This window comes from Mustelus asterias, chromosome 2 (assembly GCF_964213995.1).
Source record: "Mustelus asterias chromosome 2, sMusAst1.hap1.1, whole genome shotgun sequence".
NCBI lineage: Eukaryota > Metazoa > Chordata > Chondrichthyes > Carcharhiniformes > Triakidae > Mustelus > Mustelus asterias.
The window spans coordinates 110,721,769-110,745,685 of NC_135802.1; the positions used below are offsets into that span (position 1 = coordinate 110,721,769).

At 43.3% G+C, this 23,917-nt stretch overlaps 1 protein-coding gene across 1 annotated transcript in view; it reads left to right on the forward strand.

Moving 5' to 3' along the window:
• dnah5 (dynein, axonemal, heavy chain 5) overlaps positions 1-23,917 on the forward strand; it is a 302,757-nt gene that overhangs the window by 193,619 nt on the left and 85,221 nt on the right. Inside the window, exons 57-62 of the mRNA XM_078200599.1 lie at positions 770-1,001; positions 4,385-4,499; positions 13,315-13,491; positions 15,377-15,580; positions 20,141-20,320; positions 22,557-22,694. Of these exons, the coding sequence (XP_078056725.1) occupies positions 770-1,001; positions 4,385-4,499; positions 13,315-13,491; positions 15,377-15,580; positions 20,141-20,320; positions 22,557-22,694 (1,046 nt within the window). The remainder of the gene's footprint in view (positions 1-769; positions 1,002-4,384; positions 4,500-13,314; positions 13,492-15,376; positions 15,581-20,140; positions 20,321-22,556; positions 22,695-23,917) is intronic.

A 23,917-nucleotide genomic window follows, 5' to 3' on the forward strand; every position in this document is an offset into this window, starting at 1 on the left:
AGTGGCCAGTGAAAGGTCACCTGAAAGGTCACCTGAAGAAGGAGCGACACTCCGAAAGCTTGTGCTCCCAAATAAACGTCTGAGGATCGTGGGATTATATTCATTGGAGTTTAGGAGGTTGAGGGGAGATCTGATAGAAACTTACAAGATAATGAACGGCTTAGATAGGATGGACGTAGGGAAGTTGTTTCCATTAACAGGGGAGACTAGGACGCGGGGGCACAGCCTTAGAATAAAAGGGAGTCACTTTAGAACAGAGATGAGGAGAAATTTCTTCAGCCAGAGAGTGGTGGGTCTGTGGAATTCATTGCCACAGAGGGCTGTGGAGGCCGAGACGTTGAGCGTCTTCAAGACAGAAATTGATAAATTCTTGATTTCTCGAGGAATTAAGGGCTATGGGGAGAGAGCGGGTAAATGGAGTTGAAATCAACCATGATGGAATGGTGGAGTGGACTCGATGGGCCGAATGGCCTTACTTCCGCTCCTATGTCTTATGGTCTTAAACCTGTTGGACTTTAACCTGGTGTTGTGAGACTTCTCACAGTGAATGGCTTGCCAAACATTCATACACAAACAGCAAAGTTACTTTCTCAACAAGAACACGAGATGAAAATGGAACAATGGCTGTTTAAAGGACCAATTCTGCACCTCTTTTGCAGTATATTGTTAAAACTAAAAAGTACACTGCCTGAGTTCATCTTTCTGAGATGTGTAAGGAGAAGTAAGTTTGTGTTGTAATAAATTGGAACTTTTTATTGCTTTTTCACAGTATCTGACCATTTCCTATCTCCATTTGGAATTGACTGTACCATTGAGATCAAAAGAGAAGTGGTTCAGTGCATGGGATCCTTCCAAGATGGAGTGGCTGAGAAGTGTGTGGACTATTTCCAAAGATATCGTCGATCTACCCATGTGACACCAAAATCCTATCTCTCATTCATTCAGGGATATAAGGCAATCTACAAAGAGAAACATTCTGAGGTCCAAACTTTAGCTAATAGGTAGGAACTCAGTGCATTTAAATCTCTTAACAGAAAGGAATTAATTTGTGCCATAAAATATTCCTGTTTGAACTGACCTTTACACCTGAGCTTCCTTTTGGTGCATTATTTGTCAGTTACTTGCCAGAGATTGAGAAAAAGAAGGAATGAGACACGGAGAACCAGCTCAAATGGTCCCACCCCCCACCCTTGTCCTTTAGCCCTGCAAGTTATTTTTCTTCAGGTACTTATCCAACTTCTTTGAAAGCTCCAACTGTATCTGCCTCCACCACACATTTAGTGCATTCCAGTTCCTAAGCAAAGGCTGTGTAAAATTTTTTTTTTCTCATTTCACCACTGGTCCTTTTGCCAATCATCCTAAATCACTATCTTCTGGCTCTCAACGCTTACACAATTGGGAACAGTTTAGGCTATATTTTTGTCAAATACGTGAGAGTTGGGAATTTTCCCGATGCCATGATCCCATCTCTGCCTGGAGGAACCTGCCTGCCCTATTTTTATGATTTGGGGTGGCAGGCTCAAGACTGGTGACTGCCTGACCCCTTTCTGATGCAGGCCTGTGGCAGCAACAGAGCCTATCAGATGGTAAGGCCAGCAGGTTAGCGGACTCACCTCCATTTACTGCTATATCGGATCACCGTGCCCCTTCATGTCTCCCATGACACCACCATGCCCCCAGTGCATTGTTCCCTTGTATCTTAAGCTATGTCAGCATTGTTGACAGTGTTGAGTCCATACCTGGTCCATTATAGGCATTTATGATGAGGCCAGCTGAAAGCAGTATGATTGCCGGTACAAATTGTAAAGATGGTCAAACATCTGTTTTTCCAGATGGCCTCATTTTGAATGTTTTGTTCAGCTCCAAAAAATATTTAATAGGCTCAACTCAACTCAACAGGAATTTGTTTACACAGCTTACAGTGGAGTGCTCTGTTTAATTGACATCTTTATTAATTTGTAATAGCTTGATCTTTCTTGGAAGAGTTTTCATGCACGTATGCTTATTTATACAAGATTAAGAGGTATGAAGTAGGTTAAAGCTTTTTCATTTCTAACATAAATGGCTATGTGATTGACAGCTTTGAGAAAGTAATAGGGGCAATGTATTTCAAGGGGAGTATTGAATGCCTAATTTTTTTCTTGGTTCCCAACGGGTCCCCCCATTCTTCACATTGCTCTGAGATGCAACAAACCACTGCTCTTAATAAAAGAGGCCCAACTCCCCCAAAATTGAGAGATAGTTTGAAATGGCCATCCCTGCAGTGGGACTAGCAAGGCCAGGAGTGTTGCCTGTCAGCTAGTTAGCAAATAGCTGGAAACGGGAATGGAGTCGGGAACTCCAGAACTGGGTCCTGGCTGCCACTTTTAAAGCACTTTCAATTCCTTCCCGACTTGGACAGAGGCCCAAAAATCTGAGACTTTCTCTTGATCTACCATCTTGAGACCCCTCATGATTTTGAACACCTCTATCAATTATCTTCTCAACCTCCTATGAAGAAAACAACCCCAGCTTTTCCAACTTATCCATGTAACTGAAGACTCTCATTCCTGAAGCCATTCTCATGAATCTTTTCTCAAACTTCTAAAAAGCCTTCCATTCCTTCATAAAGTTTGATGTCCAAAATTTGGCACAATACTCCAGTTAAGGCCAAACCAGTGTTTTATAAAGTTTAATCATAACTCTCTTGTTTTTGTATTCCATGCCTCTGTTTATCAAATGCAGGATCACTTATGCCTCATTAACCACTTTCTCGACATACCTTGTCACCTTCAACAATTTGTGCCTAAACCCCAAGATCTCACTGTTCCTTTTAGAATATTGTCTTTTACTTGTATTGCTCCTCCACTTTCTTACTGCCAAAATGTACAACTTCACATTTCTGTGCATTAAATTTCACCTGCTAACTGTCCATCCATTTCGTTAGCTTGTCTGTATCCTCTCGAAGTAGATAATTTCCTCTTTGTAGTTCACAATACTTCAAAGTTTTGTTTCAGCTGCAAATATTGATATTGTGAGCAGCACACTCAACGTAGATCAAGAAAAGCAGTAGTTCTAATAGTAATAGTCCCAACCTCTGGGGAACCCCACTGTGTATATGCCTCTAGTCAGATGACCAATCACTGTTTTGTTTCCTATCACTCACCCACATCAATATCCATGCTGTCACTGTCCTTTTTATCCCATGGACTAACTTTTCTGGCAAGTCTACTACGTGAGTCTTAGCCAAACATCTTTTGGAATGCACTATGCACTACATCAACCCTATTACCCCAATCAACTATCTCTGCTACCTTATCAAAAAATTCAATTAGATTAGTTAAATACAATTTGCCTTTTGACAAGTCCTTGTTGGCTTTCTTTAATATATCCACATTTGTTCATGTGACTGTTAAATTTGTCCTGGATTTTTGCTTTCAGGCTTTCTCATTACCAAGGTTGAATCGCCTGGCCTGTATTTGCTAACTTTACATCTACACCATTTCTTGAAGAAGTGTTTTTATTGATGGTGCACATAGATAACAATCCACCAGCAGCTGATCTTCCTTACAAACGTTTTCTTGGCTTCATTTATGTCACAGCTCTACTCTACCACAGAATCACAGAATTGTTACAGCACAGAAGGAGGCCATTCAGCCTGTCGTGTTTGCATCTGCTTCCCAAATGACTTCTTCACTTGGTGCCATTCCCCTGTCCTCTCTCCATAACCCTGCACATTCTTCATTTTCAGATAACAGTCTAATTCCCATTTGAATCTGCCTCCACCACACTGTCAGAATGCATTCCAGACACCAATTGCTTGCTGTGTGAAAAAGTTTTTTCTCATGTTGATTTTGCTTTTCTTGCCAATTACTTTAAGTCTGTGCCCTGTCATTCTCAATCATTTCACAATTGGGAACAATTTCCCCCTTTCTACTCTGTCCAGATCAGTCATTACTTTGAATGCCTTTAACAAATCTCCTTTTTTCCAATGAAAACAGTCTCAACTTCTCTAATCTATCTTCATAACTTCTTTAGCCAGCCATACTCCTCCTTTTACCGCTCTTCTGCTATTTATATACATATCCAAATGCTACTATGTCTTATTTTACAAGTTTTTTTCATCCTCAAATTATAAACCTACTATTAAATTATTGACCATAAAATTACATATGCCTCTGTAGACTATTGAACAATGTTATTCACAAAATAACAATTTGTTAACAGTATTCCTAAAATACATAAAATCCTAAATTACATGGAATAATTCATAACATTTTAAAACAGAAAGCATTGCAAGATTATTTCAAACATAGCATTGAAGTTCATTCATCTTATTTCATAAAATATTAAAGCAAAATGCTTTGCCAAGCCATTTATTAAATGGAGGTTTTTCTTTCTACAGAATGAATACTGGCCTAGAAAAATTGAAAGAGGCCTCAGATTCAGTGGCTGCACTAAATAAAGAACTGGAGGTGAAAGAGAGAGAACTACAAGTAGCCAATGAAAAGGCTGATATGGTATGTACTTGTCAGAAAGTGATATTCTCAGAATTGCCACAATTTTTGTGCCTTTGTTTCATTGTCTATTTAGTTAAAGATTTGCATCTAAGATTACCTACAGCATCACATGTCCTCATGGCAAAATAATTCTGATGACTGTAGATTGTGATGTATAAGTTGATCTGATGTATACGACAAAACTCAATTTTTCAGCACCAAAATGCATGTTTAGGCCTACTCTTGGCATGCAAGCTGATTTCCCAGTTTTCTGCTATTAGATTTTCTCAGTCTAGCTGGATCGTACCAGTTTTGAAAGTGTCATTTTTTGAAAATGTTACAATGCAATATGACCATAAATTCAATCACACCACGGGGAAATATCACTAAATTTTATAGTTAAATGAAAAAGATAATTTGCAACTTTAAAAGAGATGATTAATTGAAACCATGTCGAGAATTTACAATAAAATAAATGTGAATGTTTCCTCCTGGTAGTTAACATTTTTCTTATAGTTTATGTGAACTGTAAAACTGTCAAGTGAACAAATCCCGTGTACTCTATGTCACATCAGCTTTGGGGATTGCCGTGACCTGCAGTAATTTGCAGGGATTTTGTTATTCATTGAAACCCGTGGCAGGGGCATTGGTGGACAGTAAGAGCACTTTAAAGGCAATTAAAGTTGGGTTTCAGTGTATATCTAAAGAGTCTTGGAGTTGTACTAATAAATGAATAGTTTGTATGTTAACAGCGCAAGTGATTTGAAAGCAAGAATGTGAGTTTTCAAGGAGTCATAGAAGTTTACAGCATGGAAACAGGCCCTTCGGCCTAACTTGTCCATGCCGCCCTTTTTTTTAAACCCCTGAGCTAGTCCTAATTGCCCGCGTTTCGCCCATATCCTCTATACCCATCTTACCCATTTAACTGTCTAAACGCTTTGTAAAATACCTCCATTTATATTTAAGGGGCCTGGCCAATCGTGCAGCAGGAGGTTGCCAACCCCACTGCTACCTCACTGAGTCGATGGCCCAGGCGCTATATTTAAAAGGAACCTGGACAGGCATTCACTCCCTGCAATCCAGCAGCATCAAGTCTAGCTGTGTGAGTGGATAATTTGAAAGTGCAACTGCAGCTGCCAACTGCACATCTGTCCCCTGTTCCCTACCCAGAAAACAGCAACTGCTGCTGCAACCATCTGCTATTTCTGACTAATGTATTATTGCAATGAACGAGTGGCCCCCTGGTTTAGTCATGCCTCCTTGCAGATTCTGCTCCAGACCGTCTGGGATCAGCAGGACGTCCTGTTTCCCTGTAATGGCAGCAGGAGACTCCCCCACCTGACTAAGGTGTCTAGAAGGAGATTGCAGCAAAGGTTAGCAGCCATGGGATCTCTCAGAAAACCTGGTTCCAATGTGGCAAAAGGGTCAGTAGCCTTTTGCGCATTGCAAGGGCAAGTAGCACAGTGTGGTCATTGCAAAGGGACACTCAGAATGGCATCAAGCAATGGAAATGTGTGTGTAGTGAGATATCCGAGCAGGTGATTTGGGTGCCAGGCCACAGCATCAGATGGAACATGTGAACTAAATATGTGGGAACCAGTTCATGCTGTGAAAGTTGTACCTGTTGCCGGAGAGGCCATGTGTGAAATACTTACTAGGGAGGTGACATTTGCTGTTATCGGCCTGCAAGTCCTTAACAGGGTTTGCTGTAAATTGAGATGATAACTAGTCTGCCTGGAGGACAAAAGAGTGCAAAATGACAGGGATCATTTGAAAACTGGTGGTGCTGTCCCTGGCATCTGCATATTGACCAATACAGAGGAGGAAGTGTTCAAACTGGCTGGGGGAACAGGGCAGTGCTCAGTTGCAGACGGTGGGGCCAGAGTGTCAATACAATAGAGTGAGGATGTCTCCAACTTGGTGTTGAGAACTGGGAATACAGGAGACATGCATGATATGGTGCTGGGAAGCAGGATTGTGATTTACTTTAACTTAATTATTCCTGATCTCTAATTGCGTTCAAGAAGGACATTAACTGCAGTTGGCAGAAATGCAACATTCCACCTCTGAGGATGATGGCACTGAACCGGCTGAGGATGCACTGTCACTGCATTCTGCACCCTCCACCAGACTCAGGGTCACAATCTGGTGAGCACATCATGAGGTTCCTGTCCATTGGAAGGCTGTTGGAGATCATGCCCATACTGAGCCCTAGTCTGATGATGGACCTCTGAGAACAGCCGCAAGAAATCTACTGGAGTTGCAGAGATAGAAAGTGGAACATTGGCTGAGATGGCAGAATCCATGGGCCTGATTCTCCTATCCTAATGCACACATTTTCTGGCACGTTGGGTTGTGAAATGCCCCACTGGGCAGTGCCAAGGGGGCATGGCCTAGGGGCGGGGACTGAGGGTGGGGCCTATTGTGGTCGGGTCTTGGGGTTGGGGGTCCCACTGCCACTCTGCATGGCGATCGGTCAGGACTGGAGGGAGGCCAGCAATCGGGGTGGGCTGGGGGGGAGGGGTGGCCTGCCTCCCGGGCAGGTGGGGGGGTCAGTGGGGGGGGGGGGTGGGCTGGAGATTGGGGTGCTCCACGATGGGGTGGGTGTCAGGGCTGGCCCGCGAATGGTTGGGGGGGCCGCGATCGTGCCATGGGGGTGGTGAAGGGGCAGCAGTGCGAGGGTTCTGGGCTGGCCAGCAACCGAGCTTTTAATGATATTCATGATTGTGACCTCTGAAGTGCACAAGAGTGTGGGAGATATGAGTCTGAACTCCCATTGAAAAAACAACTGTGATTTACACAATTTTTCTTGCTAATTCAGCACTTCAAATTTTTTTTGGGAGAATCGGGCCCCATGTTCAGTCCTGCATAAATGGAGGAATTCAGCCATACCATGAGTTCTGGCATCTGAGTACATGACTTCCTCCATGGAGAGGTTGTTGACCAACATGGAGAATCCAGACCAGCAGAACACAAAGTAGCTTCCAGATAAGCACTCAGACCTGCATTCCGGGCAGCAAGCTGCAATCTGACAGATCATGTTCTTGCTTTCAAGGGAGTGTAGCAAAGGTTTACCAGGCTGATTCTGGGGATGGCAGGTCTGATGTATGAGGGGAGATTGATGAGGTTAGGATTGTTTTTGCTGGAGTTCAGACGAATGAGGGGGGATTTCATAGAGACTTAGAAAATTCTAACAGGACTAGAGAGGGTAGATGCAGGGAGGATATTCCCAATGGCGGGCAGCCCAGAACCAGGGGTCACAGTTTGAGGATTCTGGGTAGACCATTTAGGACGGAGATGTGGAGACATTTCTTCACCCAGAGTGGTGAACCTGTGGAATTCATTACCACAAGAAGTAGTTGATGCCAAAACATTGAATGTATTCAAGAGGCGGCTGGATATAGCACTTGATGCGAATGGGATCAAAGGTTATGGGGAGAAAAGGATTAGGTTATTGAGTTGGATGATCAGCCATGATCGTAATGAATGGTGGAGCAGGTGCCAAGGGCCAAATGGCCTCCTCCTGCTCCTATCTTCTACGTTTCTATGTTTCTGGACCATAAGTGTGTCTAGCTCTGAACGACCATTCGTATTAGCTCGTACATGCAAAGGGATTGAAGCTTTTTCCTATGCCAGATGTCGTGAGTCCTGTAGGTTATTGCTGGAGGGAGATGTGCCCAATCTGGTGGTACTTCAAGAGATCCTGCATGAGCTTGGCTCTAGCTGAAATCTGAAATCAAACATGCTCTAAAGCCCAGAATTTTAATTGCCTTAGCTTTACAACTTCAATGTTCCCAGAACTAAAAAGTGTCTCTGAAATATTAATATGAATCATGAATTCAATATTTGCAACACACCTGAGAGTGGCTGAGAATGTACAAGATACGAGAACTCCCTGGGAAGTGAGCCTTATACCTGCAGAATGTGTTTTTGCTGGTCACAAACCAACTGATTGATTAAATGAAACCCATTTCAGTTTATGAACACTGCTAGCTGCTCTCTGCTACACATGAGCAATAAATTGCCCCTCATACTTGGAAATATCCAGCTGTGGAGCTGGATCCAACAGCTATGCTTGTTTGGCTGTCAGGATCTGGGGTAAATCTCATTAAATCCTTATTGTTTTGAACATGGCAAATTGCCTTATGTTTCTGTGTATGGCTGACTGGGAGAAGCCACATGTTCCCCATGGAGCCTTGGAATGACTTAGTGGCATCGAAATTCATGACTATTTTTAAGGCTCCTGCACAGGATTGCTTCCTCTTCCACAGAGCCTTAGGTCTTCCTCCTGGAGCTGACAGGTCAGTGACCGACTACTGTGGCATCCTCAGCCATGTTGCTTCTCTGGTATTTTCAGGTATTCACTCTATGTGTAGTATATGTGGTTATGTGCCATTGCTAGGCAGTGCACTGGCCCCTGGTTGTCATCATTCAGAGCTGCCAGACCCTCTGCTGCTACCTTTGTCCTTCTGGCTTTTGTTGATCCTGGCCTGGGGCCATCCTTTTAAAGTTTATTTATTAGTGTCACAAGTTAGGCTTACATTAACACTGCAAAGAAGTTACTGTGAAAATGCCCTAATCGTCACACTCTGGTGCCTATTCGGGTACACAGAGGGAGAATTTAGCATGGCCAATGCACTTAACCAGCATGTCTTTCAGACTGTGGGAGGAAACCGGAGCACCCGGAGGAAACACACTCAAACACAGGGAGAACGTGCAGACTCCGCACAGACAGTGACCCAAGACGGGAATTGAACCCAGTCCCTGGTGCTGTGAGGCAGCAGTGCTAACTACTGTGCCACCTGCGCATTCTTCTCTTCCTGTGACACTGAGCGCTTGAGTTCTATCCTATCTACTAAGTAAACTGCAGACAGAATACATCAAAGATCTGGGCTGAGATTCTCCCCCAAAAATTCCATGCCAACTTCACGTAAAAACTGGAGTAAATCCCGGCAGGCCAACCCTCCCACCTCTTCACCCCGATGGTCAGCCCCGATCGCTGTCCCCCCATCCTCTGTCACTGATTCCAACTGCAGATTAGCAGTGGGACCCCCCACGCCCACCGATTTCCCCCGTCCCCTTGGCACTGCCTGATGCCTGGTGGGCAGTGCCAAGGTGCCGTCTGGGCATTGCCACTTTGCCCCTTGGGCAGTGCCAGAGGGCCAGTCTAGCAATGCCCAGGAGGCAACCCCCCCCCTCCCCCCCACTCCACCTTATCCTCAACCTCCTGGAGGCCTCCATGGCCTCCCTTTACTCCAGCAGGGTTGGCCGCCAACTCCCCGTGAGTGGGGAGCTGATGTAAACCCTGCTGGAGTGAACCACTCCTGATGGGTGGGGGGAGGGGGTGGGAGAGGCTAGCAGGCCCGGAGACTTCAGTCCTGGGCCCACTAATAAGATTTAAATCAGAATTTTGATATTCAAATCAGCTCCACGTCGATTTCTGGCACAGAGCTGACGACGCTGGCAATCCAGCGGCTGGAGGCACGTGGAGGCCATGGCGCCCAGCAGCAAGCCCCGCTAAACAGCCTCCGCTTATGTCTCCTGGCCCGTTGTGCTGCCAGAGCAGCACAGCGGGCTTGGAGAATCGACCCCCCTTGTCAGCACAGTCTGTTTGACTCGCCTTCCTGACTTGAGGACTGTGGATCAAAGGAGATCCCACTGCTTTGGATCGACCACATCCTGGCTTTCATTCATACCACCTTAGCCAACTCAATCTGGTTTCTATCCATTGCTTCCTATTATTGCAGTGAAGTTCTTGGACATTCCCACTCTGACACAGGAGCTACAAGTCATCAACCTGCATCCTCATTCAGTCATTTTTGGGTTGGATGGTGGCACAGTGGTTAGCACTGTTGCCTCACAGCACCAGGGACCTGGGTTCCATTCCGGCCTTGGGTGACTGTGTGGAGTTTGCACATTCTCCCCATGTCTGTGTGGGTTTCCTTCGGGTGCTCTGGTTGCTTCCCACAGTCCAAGGAAGTGCAGGTTAGGTGGATTGGCCATGCTAAATTGCCCCTTAGTGTTCCAACATGTGTAGGTTAGGTAGATTAGCCATGGTAAATGCATGGGGTTATGGGGATAGGGTGGGAAGGATGAGCCTGGGTAAGGTTTTCTGTCAGAGAGTCAGTGCAGACTCAATGGATCAAAGGCCTCCTTCTGCACTGTAGGGATTCTAAAGGATCTTAACTCTTCCCACTACCCACTGCATTGCCCAAAATCATTTCCTTCCCTTTGGTGACTCCTCAACCACTGACCATCATTCTTGATAAACTGTCGGTCAACCTAGAGCTGTCCCCATCACCACTGAGTGCTGCCCAGCACCGTTGACCTGCCTCCAGTCACCCTTGACCACCTTCCCACCATCCTCAATCTTCCCTCTATCACTCTTGACCTTCCATCACTTAATCTCGACTCTCCCAGCCTTACCATTGACCTGCCCTCAATCACCCTTGGTCTTTCCTCTATCATGCTAGATCGCTCTCTGGTAGAAATTGGTAAAAAATTATCCTGTTCCCCTTTTTCTTGTTACCTTAATCTTGAATGTTGGCTTGGTTTTTTGCCTCAGCTATTTGTCCTTGAACATTCCACCAATCCCGTATTTTCGGTGTTCTTTGTTCTAAGTCACTTACAATTAATCTTATGTCTGTGAACTCTCAACTGCTAGAAACACCTCCCATCCAATCATAATAAACATTTCTAAGAGCTCACCCTGTAAAAACCCCAGATTTTCCTAATATTTGAATTGCCTCATACAGTTAGCACCCTAATGAATCTGCATTGTAGTTTGTTTCTCTGAAGTCTAAATGTCCTTTCTATAGTGTGAAGCCTATATTGTAGCACAAGATACTTTGGTATGGTCTTCCTAATGTTTTTTGCCAGGATATAACATCAGTCCTATCTACATCAGGATGTTGCCTGGTATGGAGGGTCTTAGCTATGAGGAGAGATTGGGTAGACTGGGGTTGTTCTCCTTGGAAAGACGGAGAATGAGGGGAGATCTAATAGAGGTATACAAGATTATGAAGGGTATAGATAGGGTGAACAGTGGGAAGCTTTTTCCCAGGTCGGAGGTGACAATCACGAGGGGTCACGGGCTCAAGCTGAGAGGGGCGAAGTATAACTCAGACATCAGAGGGACGTTTTTTACACAGAGGGTGGTGGGGGCCTGGAATGCGCTGCCAAGTAGGGTGGTGGAGGCAGGCACGCTGACATCGTTTAAGACTTACCTGGATAGTCACATGAGCAGCCTGGGAATGGAGGGATACAAACGATTGGTCTAGTTGGACCAAGGAGCGGCACAGGCTTGGAGGGCCGAAGGCCTGTTTCCTGTGCTGTACTGTTCTTTGTTCTTTGTTCTTTGAAGGGGGGGAGGTTTAACACAGATATCAGAAGGACATATTTCACACAGAGGGTCGTGGGGGCCTGGAATGTGTTGCCGGGCAAGGTGGTGGAGGCGGACACACTGGGAACGTTTAGGACTTATCTAGACAGCTATATGACCGGAGTGGGAATGGAGGGATACAAAAGAGTGGTCTAGTTTGGACCAGGGAGCGGCGCGGGCTAATTGTTCCTTGTTTCTCGTTTCAAGGCTTCATTCTATGATCATCTTGCTGGTGCCAGTACAGAGCGAGACTGCGGATAGTTGGGAACCTGTCTCGGGGGCAGGGAATTCATATGGTGTTCATGGAAGTGGAAATGACTAGGGTTGGGAAGCATTTTCCGATCAGGGCCATTGTGATCTCCTGGACTCGTTTCGATCGCCTCAGGGGGTCGGAGAGGAATTTCCCAGATTTTTTTTTTTCCCCATATTGGCCCTGGGGTTTTTCACTCTGGGTTTTCGCCTCTCCCTGGGGATCACATGGTCTGGAATAGGGGGGTGGGGGTGAGTTAATAGGTTGTAATGAACAAAGCATCGTAGCTGTGAGGGACAGCTCGGTGGATAGGATATTGGTATGTAGATAGGCTGGAAAATTGGGCGGGGATCCTGGATTCAGGATTCAATCCTGGACCGGGGAGCGGCGCGGGCTTGGAGGGCCGAAGGGCCTGTTCCTGTGCTGTATTGTTCTTTGTCCTAATGTAACTCCTAACCATTTCTTTTGTTAATGAACTTAAAAAAAATGTCCTCTTGTTACTGACGTAATTGACCAGTAAAAATAGCTTTTTCTCTGTTTACCAAACAAAACTTCACAATTTTGAACAGCTCGGTCACATTTCCTTTTAACCTTCTATTCCATTGGCATTTGAACAATTTTTTCATCTCTCCATTAACATCCTTTTTAAAGTGGGAATCTATTCAAGATTTTGAAGGAAATGGGGAGCAAAGGAAATTTATCCAGTATAGACCCAAAGACCCAAAGATTTAGATTGATTAACCATGCAAAACTGCCCCATAGTGTCAGGGAAACTAGCAGGGTTGTGGGGATAGGGCCTGGGTGGGATTGTTGTCGGTGCAACCTCGATAGGCCAAATGGCCTCTTTTTGCACTATAGGGATTCTATGATGTACAAAATATTGCTGCACGCACCATTAGAAATTCTCACCATGGCTGCAGGCATGCAATTTGTCCTCGAATGTTTGAGTGTTGCACTTTATTTAAAAGGAGTAGACTGACCAAAACGCCATCCAGACTTGAAACGTTAGCTCTGTTCTCTCTCCACAAATGCTGTCAGCACTGCTGAGATTTTCCAGCATTTTTTGTTTTTGTTTCAGATTCCAGCATATACACTAATTTGCTTTGACCAAACTTTTGGTCACTTTCTGTTTGCAACTTGTGTTTGGTTTAAGATTAATATTGATAACTGTTTGAATTCGTCTTGTATGTTTTTTCATGTTCCAGGTTTTAAAAGAAGTTACCGTGAAAGCTCAAGCTTCTGAAAAAGTAAAGGTGGAAGTCCAAAAGGTAAAGGACAAAGCTCAGGCCATTGTAGACAGCATATCAGCAGACAAGGCCATTGCAGAAGAGAAGTTGGAAGCTGCAAAACCTGCCCTGGAGGAAGCTGAAGCAGCTCTGCAGGTAACCAAAGATCACTTGTCTGTTGTCTTTGACATTCAGATTATCTGTTTAAGAAGGACATTTGTTCAAATGTTGATTCATTCTCTGTTTGTTCATTAGAAACAATTGCGCTAAAGTAGCATTTAAACTGCAGGTGCCACATGAATGGTTTACAATTTGAGGCCCCTCACCATTGTTGGGGCCTCACAAGCAGCAGACAGCTTATGGAAAAATTGTAATTTATATCACTGGATGGAACATTCCGAGCAAACAGTATTCCTGGAGGTTTTACCATATGACTTGCCCTTATGCTTCAGCCTTTAGTTGGCTAACACATCCATTCTTCTGATGCACTGCCTTCCTGTGCCAAAATGTAAATCAAAAAGACTCATTACCCAATTGGACGATGCTTGACAATCAGCTAAATAGTCCTTTTCCCCAATTTCAATATTTTTTATATTTGGGCAAGAGAAATATAAAAAGAAAATCCTTTTTAATGTCCCAATGATATTTTTCCAAAGTTGCACACAGCAGTGTCCTGGATGGAGATTGAGGGTTGACAACCCTGTGAGAAAATCTCCCATGATTCCCTGCTAAGTTATCTACTGTTTAGCAGGAGGCCCCTCTCCAACCCTAATAGCAGGATGGGTTTAGTAATTTTATCAGTGATGTTGTATGTTGAGACTAGGTAACAAATGCAGGTGAACTCAGCAAGATTAACATCTATGTTTAACAGATCAAAATAATTATACTGGCTCTCATTAATGCCTATGTTACTAGTATTACATTATGCTGTTCATCATGTTGAAAATGCTGCACAAGTTTTCCACCTTTTATTCCCACAATTTTTTTTCGTATGGACAATACTCTTCCAATGAGGCCACTACAATTTAGAAAAATCAATATTCATCATTAGAATATTTTGAAAACAGTTCATTTGAGAGCTGATTGCTTTAGGAATCGGTCTGCAAATTCCATAAATTTTGAATCAATGGTAACGCAAAAAACCTTCTATAACACTAACTGATAACATTTTGAAAGAATAGAATATAGTTAAAGATGGCAACAAAAATATATACATCTAATTGAAATAGTTTAGATCACCTATAATTTCTGAGTAATCTAAATTCAGTTTGAAGCAGACAATCATTGTACCAATTTTCTGGGGAAAAATGTTTAGATGTGATTAGTTGGTAAATATTTAGGGCATTTTAAAGGAAGCTGAGCAATGGGTAGACAATGCTGTGCAGTAGATTTTATTAATTTCTGCTCCTATTGCAGAGCTTTACCCTTTGAAAATGCATGTCAGAAAATGAACATGGGGCAGTGCTGGTTGCAAGATTTTCCATCCATCAAAATTAATAAGTGGATAACTTAAAGGACCTGCTGGCCTCCATGACTCAATTCAAGCTACCATGTGCACCTGTTATGCTGAACACCATGATAGAAGTACAGACTGATATGTCACAGGTCTTGGATGCAAAACAATTATCCAGCAAATGCAGAGTGGATGATATCTTCCTTCCCTTGAAAATATATTAATTGGAATACTCTTTTAGTTTAATAATTGGAGTTAAGAATTTGACCACTGCCTTGTTGCTACATACAGTTATGGTTAATTACAGTATAATTGATAGAGGTCCTTGCAGTGTATTGCTGAATTTACAAATTAGGAAGGAAATGATGCAAAGGTTAGTGCAACAAACAAAGTGTCACCATATTAAAAATGTTGAGGAACTTGGTTTTCTATAAATTGAATTTCACAGTCTTGCAGTAATGAAACAACCATGGAACCAACCAACCTTCAGTTAGAGCTTATATTAATTACATCGCTGTTAGATAAAAATCTTGCACCTCTTATTTGGTTTGCTTTACATTTATTGCTTTCCTGTGTTATTGCATACAGACTATTAAACCAGCTGATATTGCCACTGTCCGTACACTGGGTAGACCACCTCACCTCATCATGCGTATCATGGACTGTGTACTGTTGCTATTCCAAAGGAAAGTAAACTCTGTGAAAATTGATGTTGAGAGGAGCTGCACCACACCTTCCTGGCAAGAATCCCTAAAGCTCATGACAGCAGGAAACTTTCTGCAAAATCTCCAGGTAATCAAATTATTTACAGACATCAAAGGCTGAATTTTTTCACCTGAGCTTTTTTTTTCAGATGTCAAGACCATATTCGGTTTGGATTAGCAGGCTTCCCAGTTGCTCTGGAGCAAACCAATTAAGAAGTTGCCTTGGGATTCCTCATCAATTAGGGAGTGCAGGCAAGATGTTATGGCCATTTTGTCAGAGAAAGGATAAAAGGAACATGTAATGGATGACGTTTCATAACCCTTATGCGACATAGGACAGTGAAAGGGCCCAGAAATGCATGTGGAAGGAGGAGAGCACCGGCCCCCCACCCCCCTTTCCCCAACACCTTTGCTTCAGGAGGCTAAGGCACTCAGCAGACCATTGCTAATACTTTCATCCTCATGTTGAAAAGCTGCATTGCCAGTGAACCTGGTGGGCATGTATTGCCAGTGTCCGATAAAGTGCCTGTCACTGGAGGCCCAAACCTCTGCCTTCTGCAGTCCCATGTCTTTGATTCATGCCAAGTGGTGCAATCTTGTCTTCCAAAACACTAAAATTCATTGAATTTAATGAATCCCCCTGACTGTTACTGATGTCAATCACAGCCTGTAGGAACAGGAAATACAAAGCTTGATCTATTACTGATTTTTATTTTAGGGAAGAGAAAGGTAGGTGTGCTAATGGCTCGAGGAGTGAAGGACAACATTTGTGCAAGGTGACTGTGAAGCATGGATGTGAGAGGCCAATAGGTTGAGGGTCAGTGTGGGTGTGGGCTGCTCAGATAGGGATGTGAGGTGCCTGCAGAGGGAGGAATAAGTTTTTTTTAATTCATTGGGCGTTGGGCCAGCATTTATTGCCCATCTCGAGTTGCCCTTGAGAAAGTGGTGGTGAGCTGCCTTCTTGAAACGCTGAAGTGGAGCTGTTGTGCTGACCTGGTGAGTGCTGTGCAGAAGAACACTGCACAAGTTGGAGTGCGGGGCTTGTCACCTAATTTTCCCAACAGCCTTCGGCCTCCAAACCCAAAGGCTTTGAAATCTTCCCCCAACTCCATCCCAAATTTGCAGATGATGCAAAATTGGATGGGAGGGTGAGCTGTGAGGAGGATACAGAGATGCTTCAGTGTGATTTGGACAGGCCGAGTGAGTAGGCATATGCAAGGTAGATACAGTATAATATGGATGAATGCGAAGTTATCCACTTCGGTAGCAAAAATAGGAAGGCGGATTCTTATTTAAAAGGTGTAAATTGAATGAGGTAGATACTCAGCAAAACCTTGGTGTTCTTATGCATTAGTCGCTGAAAGTAAGTGCGCAGGTACAGCAGGCAGTAAAGAATGCAAATGGTATGTTGGCCTTTATAGCAAGAGGTTGAGTATAAGAATAGGGGTGTTTTACTGCAATTCTGTAGGGTGTTGGTGGGGTCACACCTGAAGTACAGTGTGCAGTTTTGGTGTCCTTATTTGAGGAAGGATGTACTTGCTTTGGAGGGTGTGCAGCAAAGGTTTAGCAGGCTATTTCCTGGAATGGCAGGATTAAATTGGTTAGGATTATATAGTTTGGAGTTTAGAAGAGTGAGAGTGGATTGCATAGAAACTTATAAAATTCTAACAGGATTAGACAGGGTAGATTCAGAAAGAATGTTTTAAAAAGTTTATTTATTAGTGTCACAAGTAGGCTTACATTCACACTGCAATGAAGTTACTGTGAAAATCCCCTCATCGCCACACTCCAGCACCTGTTCGGGTACACTGAGGGAAAATTTAGCATGGCCAATGCATCTAACCAAGCATGTCTTTCAGACTGTGGGAGAAAACCAGAGCATCCGGAAGAAACCCACACGGACATGGGGAGAATGTGCAGACTCCACACAGACAGTGACCTAAACCGGGAATTGAACCCGGGTCGCTGGCGCTGTGAGGCAGCAGTGCTAACCACTGTGCCACCGTGTTCCCAATGGTTGGGAAGTCCAGAACTTGGGGGTCATAGTTTGAGAGTAGGGGTAAATCATTTAGGACTGAGGAGAGATTTCTTCACCCAGAGAGTGGTGAATCCGTGGAATTCACTACCACAGAAAGTAGTTGAAGTCAAAGCATTGTGTGATTTCAACAAGGAATTAGATATAGCTCTTAGGGCTAAAGGGATCAAGGGATATGGGAGGATGGTGGGATCAGGGCATTAAATTTGATGATCAGCTATGATCACAATGAATGGTGATCATTGGCTCGAACGGCCGAATGGCCTACTCCTGCTCCAATTTTCTATGTATGTTTCTATGTATTCCCAGATCTGTCTTATGTGGATAAAACACTATTTGGTTTTGTTTTCTGTATTTTCTCTGTACGAGTACAAATTGTACATAATAGGTGTGATTTTCTAAGTATTCATTAGTGACGATGACTGTTGTGTATTATCAGAAAATTGTGGGTTTAATTACTCAAATTGCAAGTTATGAATCCAATTTTAAATTTGTTTTGGCCTGAGCAATAATTGCTACTTTTAACTTTGTCCATTTGGCCTATTATAGTGTTCAGGGATCTGAAAATGCCTCTTCTCTTCTGTTCTTTTCAACATTTTCCTTGAGGCTAAATTGTCCTTTGGGTGGGAGGACAGTTCAGACTGAGTTCATATCACCAAAACCACTCTTGTTATTTTGGCATCTCCATTGAGATGAATCGGAGATATATTTTCCTTCCCTTCCTGTATATGCCGGCCCACACCGCCCTTGCCACACACTCCACCCCATTCACACTCCCAACTTCCAATATAGAAATAATGCAGTCGGCTCCACATATCAGTGGCAAGGACTCAGGCTTCATTAATGAGCCTGCAGAAAATGTAATAAAAATTGAGGAAAAACACATCCAGGGCCTTGCATGTCCCTTCTGTACATTAAGCATGTCATTTAGCATATTATTGTAGCAGCTGTTAAATATATATTTTTTAAATTATGCTGGTTACGAAAATTGCACTGAACGACTGACAGAATAACTTATTGAATTAGTCATTTATTCATACTGGAAAAAACTGTATTTCTAAATTTAAGTTAGACTATGAACAAAGAACAAAGAAAATTACAGCACAGGAACAGGCCCTTCGGCCCTCCAAGCCTGCACCGACCATGCTGCCCGACTTAACTAAAACCCTGTATTCTTCTGGGGACCATATCCCTCTATTCCCATCCTATTCATGTATTTGTCAAGACGCCCCTGAAAAGTCACTATCGTACCTGTTTCCACTACCTCCCCCGGCATCGAGTTCCAGGCACCCACTACCCTCTGTGTAAAAAATCTGTCTCGTACATCTCCCTTAAACCATGCCTCTTGCACCTTAAATCTATGCCCCCTAGTAATTGACTCTTCCACCCTGGGAAAAAGCTTCTGACTATCCACTCTGTCCATGCCTCTCATAATCTTGTAGACTTCTATCAGGTTGACCCTCAACTTCTGTCGTTCCAGTGAGAACAAACCAAGTTTCTCCAACCTCTCCTCAAAACTGATGCCCTCCATACCAGGCAACATCCTGGTAAGTCTTTTCTGTACCCTCTCCAAAACCTCCCCATCCTTCTGGTAGTGTGGCAACCAGAATTGAACACTATATTCCAAGGACGGCCTAACTAAGGTTCTATAAAGCTGCAACATGACTTGCCAATTTTTAAACTCAATGCCCCAGCCGATGAAGGCAAACATGCCCTATGCCTTCTTGACTATCTTCTCCACCTGCATTGCCACTTTCAATGACCTGTGTACCTGTACACCCAGATCCCTTTGCCTATCAATACCCTTAAGGATTCTGCCATTTACTGTATATTTCCTATCTGTATGAGACCTTCCAAAATGCATTACCTCATATTTGTCCGCATTAAACTCCATCTGCCACCTCTCCGCCCAAGTCTCCAACTGATCTATATCCTGCTGTATCCTCTGATGGTCCTCATCGCTATCCACAAATCCACCAACCTTTGTAATCCGCAAACTTAGTAATCAATCCAGTTACATTTTCCTCCAAATCATTTATATATATATTACAAACAGCAAAGGCCCCAGCACTGATCCCTGAGGAACGCCACTTGTCACAGCCTTCCATTCAGAAACGCACCTTTCCACTCTACCCTGTTTTCTTTGACCGAGCCAGTTTTGTATCCACCTTGCCAGCTCACCTATCATTGTGTAAAAGGGTATAAACATAATCAAAATGATTCTGCAGACACGGCGGCACAGTGGTTAGCACTGCTGCCTCATAGCGCTAGGGACCCAGCTTCGATTCTGGCCTTGGGTGATTGTCTGTGCGGAGTTTACATCTTCTCCTCATGTCTGCGTGGGTTTTCTCCTGGTGCTCCAGTTTCCTCAACAGTGCAGAGATATGCAGGTTGGGTGGATTGGCCATGCTAAATTGCTTTTAATGCCTAAAGATGTGTAGCTTAGATGGATTAACCATGGTAAACGTGTGCGATTTTGGGGATAGGATGGCAGGGTGGGCCTGGGTAAGATGCTCTTTTGGAGAATTAGACTTGATGGGCTGAATGGCCACCTTCTGCTCTGTAGGGAATCTATGGTTCTAAATGCTTAATCATATTATTTTATCCTCCTAGCAATTTCCCAAAGATACAATTAATGAAGAAGTTGTCGATTTACTTCGGCCCTACTTTGAAATGGCCGACTACAATATTGAAACAGCCAAGAGAGTATGTGGCAATGTAGCAGGGATCTGCTCCTGGACAAAGGCTATGGCTTCCTTCTTCTCCATTAACAAGGAGGTTTTACCTTTAAAGGTACATTAAGGTGAACGTATTCAATGTTAAATCAGGGACGATTCTCCCAAAAAAGTCTAAGTGCTAAATTCGTGTAAAAACGGGAGTAACTCTCGCTGTTTTTTTTTTAAGCAGGATTTTCAAAATGAATCTCCCACACTCTGAGCACGACAGAGTGCCCTAGCGAGATTCACGTTGAAAATCAGGGGTCAGGGCCTATTGCCACTGGAGAGGCCAGCAGCATAGTGCTGAGCGGGCCACTGCATGCGCCGATCTGTCAGTCCCGAGATCGGCACATGCGCAGTAGCCCCGCACTGCCCCCCCCAATTGCTGGCCTCCCGGTGTCCAACCCCAATGTTTGAGCAGCACAATGGGCTGGGAGAATTGCCCTCATAGTATTTGATTGTTTACTCCAAAAAAATACGTCTACAATAGTATTTTATGGGAGAGAAGACAGAACCACTAAATTTTGATAGTAGCATAAATTAAAGAACAAATGGAACAAGTGGAAAATGTTTATCGCATCTGCCAGCATTACTCTTCTAGTTAAGAAATCATTGCCATTTTGCAGCATTCATGGTATCTTTGTCTGAATAATCCTCGTATGTGTCATAGTAGACCAAAATTATTAAAGTAGGCGACCTCCTCTAAGAGCTGGTGCAGACCTGATGGGCCGAATAGCCTTTCTGGATTGTAACAATTTTATAAGTGTGTGAACAATTTGTATCTGTGAATGTAATTAACAGAAGAAGTCCCAAGGCACCTCTTGGGTGAATGTGGAAATGAATGCTTTGTCAGGTGATGGCAGAATTGAGGAGCTTTATAAAAATGGAGAAAGAGAAGGAAAGATAGAGAGATGCATGGGAAAAGTTCCAGAGATCAGGCCCAAAACTTCTGAAATCATCATTAATCTTGGAGTGAACAGTTGGGGCAGAGATGTTGGGAAGGGTGGGGGGCAGGGCGGTGTGTGTGGAGAGGAAATATGAGAATGGGTTGGGGGAAAGAATAAAGTGTTGGAATCAAAATAGTGGAATTCTTGGGGATAATGACAGGTCTGGAGGAGCTTGTGGAGAAAGAATTGCAGAGAATGACAAGAACTTTAAATGTATTTGGAGAACAAGATATCAGTGGCAGTCAGTCAGTGAGCGTGGGAGTGATAGTCAAGTAAAGCATATTGCAGAACAAGACATAGAATGCGTTGGAGTTTATAGAAAGAGGAGGACATGAGATCAGAAATGGAAAGGGTTGCATTAGTTGATAATGGAAGTAGCAGAATTATGTCAGATGTGTGAATGAAGATGGTTGATATTGCAACGCTGAAACTAGGTGACATAAATGATGGATAGGATCTGTTTAAAGCTTAGCTCAATATTGTACAATATTTGATTTGATTTATTATTGTCATGTATTAGCATACAGTGAAAAGTATTGTTTCTTGCACGCTGTACAAACAAAGCATACCGTTAATAGAGAAGGAAACGAGAGAGTGCAAAATGTAGTGTTACAGTTACAGCTTGTGTAGAGAAAGATCAACTTAATGCAAGGTAGGTCCATTCAAAAGTCTGATGGCAGCAGGGAAGAAGCTGTTATTGAGTCAGTTGGTACGTGACCTCAGACTTTTGTATCTTTTTCCCGACGGAAGAAGATGGAAGAGAGAATGTCCGGGGTGCATGGAGTCCTTAATTATGCTGGCTGCTTTGCCGAGGCAGCAGGAAGTGTAGACAGTCAATGGATTGGGCTACATTCATGACCTTTTGTAGTTTCTTGCGGTCTTGGGCAGGGCAGGAGCCATACCAAGCTGTGATACAATCAAAAAGAATGCTTTCTTTGGTGCATCTGTAAAAGTTGGTGAGAGTCGTAGCTGACATGCCAAATTTCCATAGGGTTGCAAGAATGTGCAAGACAATGTAAGACTTGCAAGAAAATATGACAAGACTGTGAATAGTCTGATGAGCTTGAGAATATGGCATGTCGTAAGAGAACAGATTTTGAGACAGAGGCCATAGGTGGTACCTACCATTAAACTGTAGGAAGCTGCAACTTATGCAGAATTTGATCTCAGACTAGTAACTAAGAAGTCAAGTGACATGGCGAAGAGGAATCCTCGATGGCATCAGCAAACAAACAAAAGCTCTCCCCATATCTCTGGATGATGTCACGTTGTTGAAGAATATATTTTATAGAAAAGAGGAGCCTACAGTATTTATTACTTATTATTTGAAATCATACCTTACAAATGTACATCTCTTGCTTTTAGGCTAATTTGGCAATCCAGGAAAATCGCCTGACTTTGGCTATGTTAGATCTTCAGAAGGCACAAGCAGAGTTGGATGCCAAACAAGCAGAACTAGACATTGTACAGGCAGCATATGATAAGGCCATGACAGAGAAACAAGTGAGTATTAAGTGATTATAGTCAAATTGTTTATTGTTTTAAAATTATATGTAATGTTTCAACAATGAGAAACAATTTCTTACCTTTAATTACATGTAGGAAATTTCGACAACTTGAATGCATTTTGGGTGGAAATATATATTTATGTTAGGTTAACTGGCTACAAATTATTTGAGTTTTCTGAATCCATTAATGCTGAGTTCTGCTTATACAAAGTTTATATGCCATGAACCAACCAGTTACCAAAATTAGATATCAACTGACCAATGATTTAAAGTTCATAGGTTGCATCCGTTATGTGCAGCAGATATCAACAAAATGTTTCCCCATGCATTCTAATAAGGCCATATACATTAATCTTGCAAACTTCCCTAAGGTGGTAATTCACTGAAAACTAATACCTTCCAGGAAGGGAGTATGCGATCCCTGATAAGTGTGTGACTCCAGCCCCATTGTGTGTGTTTGGCCCTTAATGTCACCTGAAGTGATCTGGCATTCACTCAGAGGAACAATTTCTATAATGTTCAGCAATAAGGAGCAAAGTGAATGAATTTGTCAGCAACAACTTAGTCCCTGTGACTGCTGCCATGGAATGGGCGGGTTGTCATATGAGGAAAGGTCGTTCAGGCTAGGCTTGTATCCATTGGAGGTTAGAAGAATAAGGAGCAACTTGATTAAAACATGCAGGATCCTGAGGCATCTTGACAGGGTGGATGTGCAAAGGATGTTCCATCTTGTGGGAGAATCCAGGGTCACTGTTTAAAATAAAGTGTTTAAGACAGATATGAGGAGAATTTTTTTCTCCGAGGGTTGTGAGTCTTTGGGACTCTCCTGAAAAGGTGATGGAACCAGAGTGTTTGAATATTTTCAAGGCAGAGCTAGATAGATAACCAGGAGGGTGAGAAGTAATAGGAGTAGGTGGGAATATGGAGTTGAAGCTACAGTCCGATCAGCCATGATCTTATTGAGTGGGCTTGAGGCACCACATGGCCTACTCTTGCTCCTAATTCACATGTTCATATGTAAAGATTCCCAAGTTGTGAAGCGGTCCCACAGGTAAGTAAAGCATTGAACTAGTCTGGTTGTGCTCGTGTTGCTTCTAGGTCTCAAGAGGTCTTGTGGCTACAGAAACCTTCTGCTGGTCAGCACGTCCTCAACTAGAGTCCATACTGGTCACGGTTGAAAATTACTTGTGTTGCAGTTCTGAGATTTATAAGATTGTT